General features: G+C 36.3%; 1 protein-coding gene across 7 annotated transcripts in view; it reads right to left on the bottom strand.

The window, feature by feature from the left end:
- CDH18 (cadherin 18) overlaps positions 1 to 14,330 on the bottom strand; it is a 605,479-nt gene that overhangs the window by 112,335 nt on the left and 478,814 nt on the right. For all 7 annotated transcript variants that reach the window (XM_039346754.1, XM_039346753.1, XM_039346760.1 and 4 more), the window contains one exon: positions 11,112 to 11,406. In XM_039346754.1, coding sequence (XP_039202688.1) covers positions 11,112 to 11,406 — 295 coding nt within the window. The remainder of the gene's footprint in view (positions 1 to 11,111; positions 11,407 to 14,330) is intronic.

The following is a 14,330-nucleotide window of genomic DNA, read 5'->3' as shown; positions in this document are numbered from 1 at the left end:
TGTTCCAAATCTAAATTAAGGAAATAATTTAGATGGCAACAAACTCTGAAACAGCAGGTGGAGGGGGTATAAAAACATTATTATGGAGAAAAAATATTTAAACACTGTAATAAGGTAAGCAGGCAGACCTTCTCAAACTAGAGGCATGCTGCTTGTTAAACAATATGAAACGGGCTTATTAAACACCCAGCTTGTAATTGTGATGCCGTGTAATGGATGCAGCACTGATCTCTCTAGATCAGGGATCTTCAAACTCGGCCCTTTTGTGACTTGTGGAATTCTGGGAGTTGAAATCCACAAGTCATAAAAAGGCCAAGTTTGAAGACCCCTGCTCTAGATGCTAGTTCAGAGGAGGAGGAGGAGGAGCCAGTCTCTGGCACCTTTTGGGAAGACAGGGCAATGAACCTGGGGTTGTTGCAGTCACTGACCAGAGAGCAGAGAGCTCCAGCTCAATGGAGCAACTGCAGCTGGCTGAACTCAAACAGAGGAATTATAACTGCCTGGATGCTCCAGGCAGGGAGTGAGAGCAGCTGTCAGTGAGTATGAGGAGGTGGAGTCAACCCCTCCTCCCCATCCAAGGGCACACAGGGCTGAGAGATGGCAGAATTGTTGATAATCCACATAACACTGGTGGTCATCAAGTCCAGCCCATCATTGTTGATGTGACAGCTCTGGGCATCAAGAATGGCATGTTAGCCCTAAGCCCCATCGCCCCTCTGAGAGCCCCGATTGCTACCCACGTTACCATAGCCCAGACTGGTCAGCCAGGTTACTCATGAGGCAGAAGCTTCACCCATCATGAGGGGCTGTACCAGCATTAACTAATTAAGTCTGTCCAAAGAGAAGGATGCTCCTAGAACAACATGTCTGGTTACCTTGCTTTGTGTTCCTGCTTCCCATGTTTCTTGCCTTCGGACTTGTGTTTGGACCTTGGATGGATGCCTTGACTTTGTGCCTCACCTTGTGGATTACTTCTAGCCTTGGATTTGCATGCTGTAGGTGGCCGATCTAACTGCTGACAAAGTTTTGTAATTTAACCCATTCTCTTTGTTGGCTTGCCAGAGTCTCTGGTGGAACCAGAAGAAGGTGTGGGTTTTGGCTAGAGACTGAATAACTGGGCATAGGCAGTTCAATAAAGACCTGGGACAGCATAAGCACAAGATTCCACATGTGATTGAGTTCCTGCTCCTTATAGACAGCTAAAAAGCGATGGGGGCTGCCAAAAAATTGAAACCTTTTGGTTTGAAACTAGTTCTGTGCTGAAGCAATGAAGATAGTCCTTGACTTACAACCACAACTGGGAGCAGAATTTCTATTGAAAAGCAATGTGGATATTAAGTGGTCTTATCTTATAACTTTTTTTACGGCAATTGTTAAGCAAATAATATAGTTGTTAAGCAAATCTGGCTTCCTCCATTGACTTTGCTCATTGGAAAGCAGATGGGAAGGTCACAAATGGTGATCAGATGGTCCTGGGATGCCGCGACCATCAAAAATAAATGTTGGATGCCAAATGGCTGAATTTTGATCATGTGACCATGGGGATGCTGCAATGGTGATATATGTGAGAATCGGTTGTAAACCACTATTTTCAGTGCTGTTGTAACTACAAATTAAATGAGAACTTTTAAGTCAAAAACTACGTATATCATATTGTGTTTTTTTGCAGTTTGGCACAGAAAAATTCATCTGACACAATGATGGTGGGCTCACCGGAACGTTTCTCAGTCTTTCAAGGAATGTTTTGCACCACAGAGAATTAGCAATAGGAAAGTAAGTGGAAAGAGGAAGTGCCTCTGAAATTTATCAGAAGTATTTCATGCATCTAATTTTGATAGACTTGAGCTTTAAAAAATAATAATAAAAAACAGCCCTTTTCTCTTGCTGCACAAAGAAGCTTAATTTATTCAACGTACAGTTAACTTTCCAAATTATTCCCTTATGTGCTTTTAGAAATTTCAGCTTGCATATTATATATTCCACACTTAATTTCTGAAAAGAGAGGTTAAGTGCTTAAGGGTGGACAGGAGATTTGAAAGTTATACAGGAGATACATCAAGTGAGATGAAATCCTTAACCCCTAAAGCAAAATGTGTAATGAATAGTTGAGGTGATTTGGAAAGATGTCCTACAAAGACTTCTTTTCTTTTCTTTTTTATTACTAACAAGAGCTATTATGTGGTTAGTAACTGATTGCTGAGAAGATGCCTGGATTTAAAGAGAAATAATGACCCACAATGACTCTTTAAAATTCCTTCGGGGCTAAGCTCTCTGCCACATATCTACTGTTCAGGAATTACTGATAATTACCAGAATTACTGTCAGGAAATAACTGGAAGGAGCTATAAAACACAGTATTTTGATGTGTCTCATCCTATTCCTCCTTCCTCTTGTTCATGAAGAGGAACTAACAGAGCTTATGTTACATGTTTCTGGAATATATATCAATTCAGAAAAGGGAAGAGACGTGCCTGAGGATTGGAAATCACGCTATAATATGTTTCCTCAGGGATCTTATATGGCAAGGGAACAGCTTTTTCTGTAATTTTATCCAGCAACTATAAACCAAAATTTTACATAAGCCCCATAAATTTGTTAAAATCTTGAACCAGTGTCTGGAAGCTTTAAATCAAATGAGATCCTATCAAGTTGGAGTTCTGATTATTAATAAACAGCTAGACTGTTACAAATGTCACTGTACTGAAACAATATGATGTATTAATTTACACCATAATTAAATAAAACTAGGCAACCCAATAATATCAATCCTAGTAGTTATTCTCAGTGGGAATCCCATTTCCCTTGAACCTGATGGCTCATAACCTGGGGGCAATGATTCTCCTAAATTCCTGGATCCCATTAAAACAGCAGGTAAAAATTGTGACAATTGGCCTTCATCCAGCTTCATTTGTAACACTACTTATGACTGAATGCCCTGGTGTCAGTAATTCAGTACTCAACCAGAGAACCAAAATACCCTGTACATGGGGCTGCCTTTAGAGACCCAGAAGCTATTGCTGGTGGAGAATGTTATGACTAGGTTATTGATGGAAGTATCAAAATGCTGGGTATTACCTTTAAATCCCTATATGTTGCAGAGATATATTAGGCAATGTCTTCACAGATAGAATCTGCTGATTCCATCTGAATGTCTAGAAAGGTCCTGTTGAGGCTACCCTTTTTTTTCTGAGGTTTATGGAGAGTGAACCAGATAACAAGTTTTCTCAGCAATGCCTTCCAACCTCTGGAATTCCCTTTCCTCGGAGCTACATGGTCTGCTCAAATCTCTCTTGGTTTTGCAAACAAATGAAAAACATTTTCTTTGCATAGCTTTTCAGCTCTTGGTTATAGTTAGTTGTTTATGTGCTTCTATTTCATTTACCAGGTTTTGGATTATGTTTTATCCTATTGTTACCCATCAAGTGCCATTAGGACATGAGTTAAATATTTGTTTATATTGGTAGGGAGGGAGATAGGGATGTAGGGTGGTAAGATTGTTAGATGATAAATAAAAATATAAGAAGCCACTCATAGTTATGGGTGGATCTCTCTCTCTCTCTCTCTCTCTCTCTCATATATGTCTGTGTAGAGAGAACAGCAGATCTACAGGATAAGAAAAGTAACTCAGATACCTAATTCTGAGTTTCATAGAGAGGCAGAAAATAGTTTGCTATTATATTATTAATGGTAGCTTTATTTCTGGGGAAATGAATTGCTTAAATTTTCTGGCTTGTAAGCAAGCCTTCAAAAGTACATAACTTGACTGGGGCTGTTCATTTTTGGATAGAAAATGTTTTGATCTAATCCTGAAGACAACTCAGTGAAACAAGTTAGAATAATTACTCCTTTTAGCTCCTTGTATCCCAAAATTTCTGCATACCATACCTCTTTTTTTTACAGAGACCAAATAGCACAAATATCATTCTTCACGATAGGAGTCCAGCTCTTAAGAGAAGCAGATTCTAATTTCCTAGGGCCTGGGATTCTAAGTATTCTAGTACTGTGAGTAGAAATAATTTAGCTGATAGGCTGGAGTTTAGTCAATTGCTATGGAAAGTCAGCAAAGTGGTACTTTCCTATTTCATTTTCAGAATGACCCTAAATCCTAAGAATTTATATTCAGCCTCATATTTTCATTCCACAGCCACCCATTGCCAGGGAATTTTGAAGTTTTTTTATCTTTTCAAATTCCAAGTAAAGTGCTCAACTTGATTGAAGTCTCTTCCTGAATTAATCTACAGACTGGCACTTAATTTTATCCACTGTTTTTGTACTTTGAAAATGCACTTGATTCAAAAACATTTATTAAAACCATTATTTTTAAAAGAAGAAAAGTACTTTTTGTATCCTTGCAAATAACAAAGAAAAAAAAGATAAGTGGACAGAAAAATGCAGAAAAAAGGAACTACATAAATTGTGTTGCATATAAGAAATCATTTAGAGTAGTTTTTGAATAGATCATTAAACTCTGAATGCATGAAATAACATTGATCAATTTTTACATTATGTTGATAGCTAGCCAGCTCAAAAAGAAAAAGCAAACTCAGCTTGCTGCTCCAAGATTCTAAATGTATGTTTACATAGTCTTTTCAAAACTGAAGGGTGATCTTTTTTGCTGTCACCATGCTCAGAATTCCCTACTTTTTCATGTAATCATTGTTCATTGTTTTAGGTATATCAATTCAAAAATCTATAAACATTTTGAAGTTATATTGGTCTTTGTAATTACTCTCTCTGTGTGTGTGTGTGTGTGTGTGTGTCTGTGTGGGGGTATTCTTTAATCTACATATTGATTAATGAGTATGGGACATTCCTATGGTAGAGACTACAATAAGCATCAACACAGATTTATTTATTTATTTATTTATTTATTTATTTTATTCAATTATCTATCTATCTATCTATCTATCTATCTATCTATCTATCTATCTATCTATCTATCTATCTATCTATCTATTTATTTATCAAATGCAGATTACAGCAAGTCCCTAGGTCTAGAAGTAGATCTGTTCCTAAGTCTACCATTAAATCCAGTTTGTATCTAAACTGCAATGTGTTATTTAATCAAATGTTTGACTTACTATGAACTGCTGAAAATAGTCTGGAACATGCAAAGACCCCAGTGGGGGCAAGGATTGTATGGGTATGGGTAAGCCAGGAGGCCAAGAGGTAAGCTTGGAAATGCAGCGGTGGAAGACTAGGTGGTCTTGTTCCTCCCTGCCTGCAACACCAGTGTTATTCCTTGCCAGCTGTGTTTGCCTGAGAGAAAGATGCTAGTGATGCCTCATTGCCTGCAGCACCCATATTACATATGCCTGAGATGTTATGTGCTTAAGAGAGAGATAAAGAGAGAGATCTCCACTTGCAGCATTGGGCCTCTCCTTGCCAGCCACATGTGCAAGAGAGAAGATGATGATGATGCCAGGGCCTCCCTGCCTGCAGTGCTAGTGCTCTCATTGATGGTACCTTCCTGCCTTCCTCCTTTTTGAGTCAGATTTTCTCGACATTTGGCTGTTTGCCATTTTGAGTACTGCAAGCAGTCCATTTATATTTAGAGGGTATTCATAAGCCAGAGGTTAGTAATGTAACATAGACTTTCTACAATGCAGACCAGGAAAAGTACACATGAATGGGAACAGATCTGCTCCTCCATGCCTTTTGTTTTGTATTAAGTCTGGATTGGAAGGAGGGTGGTTTTAAAACTGGAGGGAGAAACATAGTGAAGACGCTATCCTGATAGCTGAAAATACAAATGATATGGAAGCTCTAGTAATAAATGTTAAGGAGCAAAGTGGGGAAAAATGGGACCAAAATATGAAAAAGACCAAATTAATGACAAAAGGTACAACAACCAGCTTTAATGAATGAAGATGTCATAATAGTCGATAGCTTTTGTCTTTGAGGATCAACCATCAACAAGTGGATTATGCTGCAGACTAGTACTTGGCAGAGCAGCCATGAAGGTCTTGGAAAAGAACTTGAAATCTTTTTTAGCCACTATGCAAGACAAAATACTGTGTAGGAATACAGGCATACAGAGTACATCTATACATATCAGTTAGAAATCAGAAGATATAATGAAAATCCTCAGTTCACCACACATAGACTTAACCATAATTTCAACTGGGAAACTGTAAGCATCCTAAACCCAGCTAAATCCAAAAATCGTAAGGGATTCCTGTAACCTTGGCACTCAGAAAAGTCAGCCATCAAGAGGCCCATAGATATAAACAACATTTACATACCAAAAGAGGCAATAACAAAGCTAAAAAAGAAATAAAAAGATCAGAACTTCTCCTTACCAGCAATCATTACTCAGATAGGCAGAAATTAATATCAGGATTAACACAAGAGAAACAATCAAGAACTAAACAATACCCTAATTAAGGAACTATCAACCCAGACAAATAATCAAGCAATAAACAGCCTAATCATAGAACTACCAAGAAGAAAACATCCCCACCAACACTGACAGGGCATGCTACCGATTATAAACAGAGAACAAACTCCAGTTATTTCTAGTACTGAAGATATTGCCTAGTCCAGTAATGAAACATCTTCAAGGAAACAATCAAATTCAGAAAGCACCAAAAACTTCAGAAAAATCTTTAAATGCTATGATGTCTTTATCCCTTTTAGAGATTAAAATTGCAAGCCATGATATTGCCTGTGATGTACAATAGAAGGAAACATTGTAATTGAAGAATCAGGTTAGAAGAAGTATCGATGCTTTTGAACCTTGATGATGGAGAAGACTCATGTGAATACTGTGGACAGACAAGAAAAGAAATAAATGGCTCATTAAAAAGAAGTGACCAGAATCAAATGATACTATTTTATATGGAAACTGCTCTGATGCTGGAAAAGGTGAAAGAGAAGAGCATGACCAGCAACAAGGTAGCTGGATAAAAGGCCACATTGAATTACTTATTTGGTTAGATAATGATTGGCAGTTAAAATCTTTAGATGTATTAAGGCAAGAAAATATTTTACAGTCATGGTTTCAATATTTACAAATAGTGGATAGGTGGACTTTAGATAAGAAAGTTGGAATAACATCAGGAGATGAAAATTTGGTAATTCAGATTAAAGATCAGAATAAGGCTCTTATAAAAAGAATTTATAATGCGTTAATAGAATTGGATTCGGAAACGGAATTGGTTAAAGATTGTATGGTTAAATGGGCTCAGAATATTCAGGAACAGATCCCATTGGATTTATGGGAGATAATTTGGACCAGAAATGTTAAATTTACACAGGCTCAAAATTTAAGGGAAAATTTTTATAAAATGTTTATAAAAGGTGGCATTTGGATCCTAAAAAGTTGTCTTGTATGTATCCTAATTTACAGCCTAAATGTTGGAGATGTGGTAGTTCTGATGCAACCTATTTTCATATTTGGTGGACTTGTAAAAATATTAAGGCTTTTTGGATTATGATTTGGTGGAACATTCAAAATATTTTTTAAAAGGAAGATAAAGTTTACTCCTCAACTATTTTTATTAGAGATTTTTGAGGATTTTGATGTTAAAGAAACTATTTTAATGTTGAATTTAATTACAGCAGCAAGGTTATTGATAGGTCAATATTGGAAGAAAGATTCGTTGCCTACATTAGAAGAATGGACACTTAAGGTTTCTAATTTAGCAGAAATGGCTAAAATTTCTGCTTATTTAAAAGATCATACACAAGAAAGATATATTATGGTATGGAGAAGATGTCTAGATTATATTCAGATTAAATATGGAACTAAAAAGTTCCATTTATTTTATGATTAAATCTTTAAAAAAGAAAAAATAATAAGTATTATTTTTTATAATAATTGTTTATATAATAATTGCTTACAAATGGATTTGTTTATAATATGTTATTAAGGTTTAAAGGGAATTAAGGGTTAAGTATGATTTTAATTGTTATATAAATTGTTAAATTTAATTAGATTATGTTTAATATATTTGTTAAATTTAATTAGATTGTGTTTAATATGCTTGTAATACCCTGTATTTGGCTCTGGGAAGTGGGGTGGGGGTAGGGGGGGTGGGGATGGGTGGATTATTTTGTTAATTATTAATAAAACTTTTTAAATAAAAAAAATGATAGATTGTCATGAAAAAAATCACTGTGGTTACTAGGAGTGGCAAAACAACGGAAGTCGATTAATTGATCAATCAATCATGGATTTCAGCAAGTTTTTTCCAGGTTTTTAGCGCTGAAGATTTCCTGGTCCACAGTGTTAATAGCAGGGACTGACTCTGAGACTTTTCCATGCAAACCAAGATTCTTTTACAGAAGCATCTAAAAATAAAGCTCAAGTTAAAACGTGAATCTTCTTCCCTGTCACAATTAAAAGAGAAGACAATAATTGAACATTATGTTTGGAGTCTATTTACCATATAATAAGTAGTGCATTATTTTCATGTCTAATTTGTAAACAGATATCTTTTACAGCAGCTCTTCACCAAAAGGGGGAGAAAAAAAACCAGTGTTGTTATCATTTCTTAACAGGGAGAAAGAAGGAAAATAAAAAGGTGATGATTCTGAAGCAGGACTATGAGAAAAAAAGTTTACATGACCCTTTGCTGAGAGCAGGAGAAAGTGGCAGTATACAGGCTCTTGATTTTGAGGATGACATTGAAAAGCTCTTCAACAGCCTCCTTACTAAATAGATAATGAGTGGCCGAAAAGGCAGAAGTAATTGTGAGAATCAAAGTTTGTGTAGACAGAAAAGGCGAATACTAAGAAAAAGGTTTTCCTTTCAAGTTCCATTATAAATTAAAATTATTTCAGGGTCATACAGGATCACACATTGCACATTTTCAGTCCAAAGAAATGAATTATAAGGGTGACAAGTGGGACACACACAGCAGTACTTAGCAACTCTGTATTCTCTTCTCACTTCACTTCATCCTTGATTTGTTACTTAGGTTTCCAATTAACACTCTCTACTGTCATCGGGAGTTTGCTGAATGCCGTTAAGAATACTACGTAGGATGCTAATACAGGGAGTTCTCATTTAGCAACTGCCTCATTTACTGCCTGTTTGCAATTGTGACAAAAAGTAACTTTGCACATTTACAACCTTTGCGGATCTGCAAAGCAAAAGAAAGTTGAAATAAGTTGGTAAGTATTGTCACAGTTTCACTTAGTGACCATTTCATTTAATAACCAAGTTGCCAGTCCTAATTGTGGCTACTAAATGAGGATTAATTGTATTATGTCTACAATCATTATAGGCATATAAAGTAAGACATTAAAGATAATGCAGCATAATTTGTATAGTTTAGGTCAGGGGTAGGCAACCTTGGCTCTTTTATGACTCGTGGACTTCAACTCCCAGAATTCCTGAGCCAGCCATGCTGCTTACCCCTGGTTTAGGTCCTAATGTAAACCTGAACATCTCAGATCCTATGATAAGATATGTAGTGGCAACGATCTTTCATATGCCATTATAGCTGTTTATCAAATTAGAATATTACACTATAATTACTACTATCGGTAGCCAAAATGTGCTCTACTGCTCATACTGTATAAATAAAACACCTTAGGCAGAAAAGTCTAATAGGGATATACTGCTGCTAGCTCTCGTTTGATTTTATTCATGTTTTGGGCACTACTATTATTATTACATTTTTGCTTAATGATTTACGTTATACTGTTTTGTGCTTGTGATCTTATAATTCTATTTGCCTGCCAATTCAGCCCCTATGATCCTGACACAATTGGCTTTCAGTAAACTAGGTGTGCATTTGTATGTGTGTGTGTACACAAATGTATGTTTGTTATCTTAAACTTTAGGGAAAAAACAAAAAAATATCATGCTGGCATCCATATTATTTTACTGCACACTTGCTTCTCCCTGTGTTCCCCACAGCCAATCTGACGATAGGTAATTCAAATATTTAATGCCATTTCACTGGATTACCACTATTAGCTACTTCAGCATACCTAGAAGCTGATAATATAAGAAAAAAACACTCTATTTTGGTATCATATTCTCTTTTATCATGTTGCTGGGTAATATTGAGTTCATATGATGGTTGTATAATCTGCAATCCAAATTGGTCGCCCTTAATGTTTATAACAAAATGAACTGATTTTCTTATCAAAAGCAAATTGCATCATTCAGCAGATTTCATATGCTAAGATGTAATTCAGAATTACAGCGTTGGAAGGGACCTGGGAGATCTTCTCATCCAACCCTCTCCAATCTTATACTATTTCTGATATATGGCTGTCTAATCTTTTTTTAAAAAACTTCCAGTGTTAGAGTACCCACAATTTCTGGAGGCAAGTTGTTCCACTGATTAATTCTTCTAATTGTCAGCAATTTTCTCCTTAGTTCTAGGTTGGTTCTTTCCTTGATTAGTTTCCATCCATTGCTTCTTGTCCTGCCTTCAGGTGCTCTGGAGAATAGCTTGACCCCCCTTTGTGGCAGCCCCTTAGAAATTGAAACACTGTGATCGTGTCACCCCTAATCACACACCTCCCTTTTTTATGTTGTCATGGATCTCACTGCCTCTATACTGATTTCCTTTTCCAACCTCTAGTTTTCAGCATAGTAGTTGGAAAACATGAAGCTGTTTTGTACCAGGGTAGATTATCAGTCTAGTTCAGGGTAAGATACAGTAACTTGTAAAACTTCAGACGTTGCTTCAATCAGTATTGCTAATAACTGATAAGGACTTGATCAGTTTCCCGAATCAGAAACTTCTTTCTAAAGTTAGAGAGGATTTTCTAGCCCTGCAACCTATGTTCCTTTTCAATCAAATGTCAGAGACTAAGGTAAATATTAAAATATTAAACATTGAGGAGTCATGTTATTTTCCAGCATGTTCATGAAGTCAGAAGAAAATGACCCACTTAAATGTTATTATACAACTGTAATAATATACTACAGCCTTATTAGGGAAAAAAAACAACAACCACCCAGCAATCTAGTGAAGTCAGTGAAGAGGAAGGGGAGTTATTCTTTTTTTTTTCAGATTTACTGGTGACACAAACAGCTAAAATAATCCAAGGTGTACACTCTAATATCTCAAGAAAACAAAGCAAACCCCCTACCAAATGTCAAACCAACAGTATATCACACTATTTTTGATTCTTCTTCTTACCCATATCAGACATCTCTGGCACAGTAACGATATATGGTCCATCTGTAAATTTGGGTGCATTGTCATTGATATCTTGTACTTTGATAATAAACTCAGATTCAGGCTCAAGTGGTTTGTTTGTCCATCTGTCAATAGCTTGGGCATGTAGCACATAGTGTGTCTTCTTTTCTCGATCTAGGCTTTTGGTTGAATGGATGTCTCCCGTTGTGTCATCAATAATAAAGATAGTCCCAGCCCCTTCACCAGTAAGAATGTATTTGACTGATCCATCACCTTTGTCGGAATTGGAGTGCAGCTGTAAAACACAGATATACATGTAATAAAATATTCATTCTGCTAGAACTTTGTCCAAAGCAGCACTAAAATACATATTTATGCCATATACATAACTGCTTAATGGAAAAGATAATCTTTTGTTTGCTCGTTTTAAATAGAATGAAACCAAATCATCTGATATAATCCCTTAATTAATCTCAATCAGAAATACAGCGGAAATAGGCTGCTTGGCAGGATTAATTATTACTTCCAATGTGGGGAGAAAGGATAAAATAAAATAAGGGAGCAAAACAACACATTTCCATATTACATTTAAAATTTCTACCCTCTCCCAGAAAAAGAACAAGAAAAAAACTTGGAAAAAAATCCCAGGGAATTATCTCATTATTTCAAATAAGTGCCTTTAAAGCATTTAAAATATTCTAAATATTTTAAATAATAGAATAGTAATAATATTCTAAAGAAGCAGTGTTCTAATTCATTGCTTTTTCAACTAAGCAGCTTGCTTAATAGAGCATTTAAATATTCTAATATTTAAATGAATATATTGTAAATATTCTAATATTTTGACACTCTATTAAGCAAACGACTTGAGTTTAGTTGAAAAAGTAATGAATTGGGACACTGATTCTTATCTTAATCGAGATGTATGTTTTGAAGAATCAGGAGAATGCAAATCTCTGTATCTGTTTGTGTAAACAGTTCTAATATATTGAGAAGGCTTAACAAGAGAGATATTTTATAATGCTGTTACCTTAAACAGCATGCAGCTTCAAACTCATTCTCCTAAATAAAATTGATTTTTTTTCATTAGATGAAATTGGAACATAGCCATGCCTTACACTAATTATCTTTTATCAAGCTCCTCCTTTAGTAAGCTTATTAGTACAATGCAGAACTTGCACTGTTTGCCTTAATGTCTGTAAAGCATTGGCCCCAATTCAGTGAGCAAAGTATTAATCCATTGATTATTGTAGGGTTACAATTAAAAAAAATATTATTTGCTCCTATAAAAATGAAGCTATAATAACAGAAATGGCGGCACCTTGGGATATAAATGTGATGTAAATGGGGAAAAAAATAAAAGACAAATACATTTTTAATCTGATATTTAGCCAAATGATACATCTGTTAGTGCAGGGGTAGGCAATCCAAAACACTCAAAGAGCCACTTGGACCTGTTTCCTACCAAAAACAAAACACCGGGAGCCGCAAAACCCTTTTGATATCTAAAATGAAGAAAACACTGCATATATCATTTTTTATCTTTATTATAGGTGTGTGTACACATACACACACGGGTAAAAAAAGATATATGCAGTGTTATCTTTATTTTAGATGTCAAAAGGCTCTCTGACTCTCTGTCTCTGTCTCTGTCTCTCTCCCTCCCTCTCTCTATCTGCCCTTGGTCTGCCAGTCCTCTTCCCCCCACTCTCTTTCTTTCTTTCCTCTCTCTCTCTCTCTCTCTCTTCTCTCCCCCTCTCTCTCTCCCCCCCTCCCTCTCTCCTATCTGCTGCTCACCTGGCAAGCTGCCTTCAAGCTGTTCTCCAACAAGCTCAGGAGCAGGCAACCTCAGCTCTTTTATGACTCATGGACTTCAACTCCCAGAATTCCTGAGTCAGCATAGCTGGGCTAGCTAGCTCTCTCCTGCCCTTCCTGCTTCCTGCAGAGACACAACAAAGGGAGGAGCTCCGCCCAATAAGCTTTTCAGTTTCTTGGAGAACACTGTGAGTGTGCTCTCTTTTACACACACACACAGAGAGAGAGAGAGAGAGAGAGAGAGAGAGAGAGACAGAGAGAGAAGCAGGGAAGCGCAAGTGCCTCTCTCTGTCTCTGTCTCTCTCTGCAAATGGCAGAGAAGGCTGGGAGCCACAGGGGAAGGCTCAAAGAGCCACATGCGGCTCCAGAGCCACAGGTTGCTGACCCGTGTGCTAGTGGCTGCCACAGAAATTGCCCTAATATTTTAATGCCTATTTTTCAGTCCACTTTATTTATAAATGACAATAAAACAAATAAACTATAACAACTAAAACATGACAGTTTACATTTAGAGATGGAAGGAATATAGAAACTCTTTTAAAAAATATCAAACCAACTGCCTTTATGACTTATACTGCCTGCTTGTAGATTGCTAACTAAAATAGGAAAAAATATTATCCTATTAATTATAGGTGAATTTTCCAATAACCATTGAAACATAATGTGTATAATAAACATGTCAGACAAAAAAATAAACACAGTATTCACCTGATTACCCAGGAAATGATTAATAAATGTAGTTATCAACCTGTTATAAAAATATTTGTCAGAGTCATAGTAGAGAAGAACAGGAGCCATCAGTTCAACTCTTCCACACTTCAAGGTCAGATTTTAGAACTGCCAAAGGAAAGATGTAAGATGTAAAAGCATAAGGATGATTAGGCTGTCAAGTTGACCAAGAAACTATTCAGCTGGTTGCCTAGTTAATTTTAGAGTGGATTCAATTAAATTCAATTTGATTTTCTATATCCAGAGTTTGAGTTCTATCCTGGTCTGTTTTTAGTCCAAGATCCACAATGACTTGGAACAATACCCACACTGCAGCATTTCATCCAGTATCCCACACATATTAATCAACTAATAACTGACCATATGCTGGAAGAGCGTAATTCTGTGGGCAGGTTATTAGTTATGTCAACCAATAATTGAAATCCTTTTTTACTTGTTAATTCCATTCTGCAGGTAGACCTATAAAGTTGGAATTATGGGAAGGTTAGGAAAGTTCACGTCAAGGGTCAAGGCATCAGTAGTATGGTCCTGTAGGTGCCCTTCATACAGCATATGTGAGGCTAAATTGAAGCCAAATAGTCATAAAGAAAAGGATTCTATTTTATAAGTATAGATAAGTCAGGTGAGATATATTTTATAACGTATAATAAAATGTGCATTCCAAGGGTTAACTAC

The sequence above is a fragment of the Crotalus tigris genome, unplaced genomic scaffold, assembly GCF_016545835.1.
Source record: "Crotalus tigris isolate CLP2741 ecotype Arizona unplaced genomic scaffold, ASM1654583v1 scf7180000018018.2415403412:4055106, whole genome shotgun sequence".
Lineage (NCBI taxonomy): Eukaryota > Metazoa > Chordata > Lepidosauria > Squamata > Viperidae > Crotalus > Crotalus tigris.
This window is presented reverse-complemented; position numbering and strand designations above follow the sequence as displayed.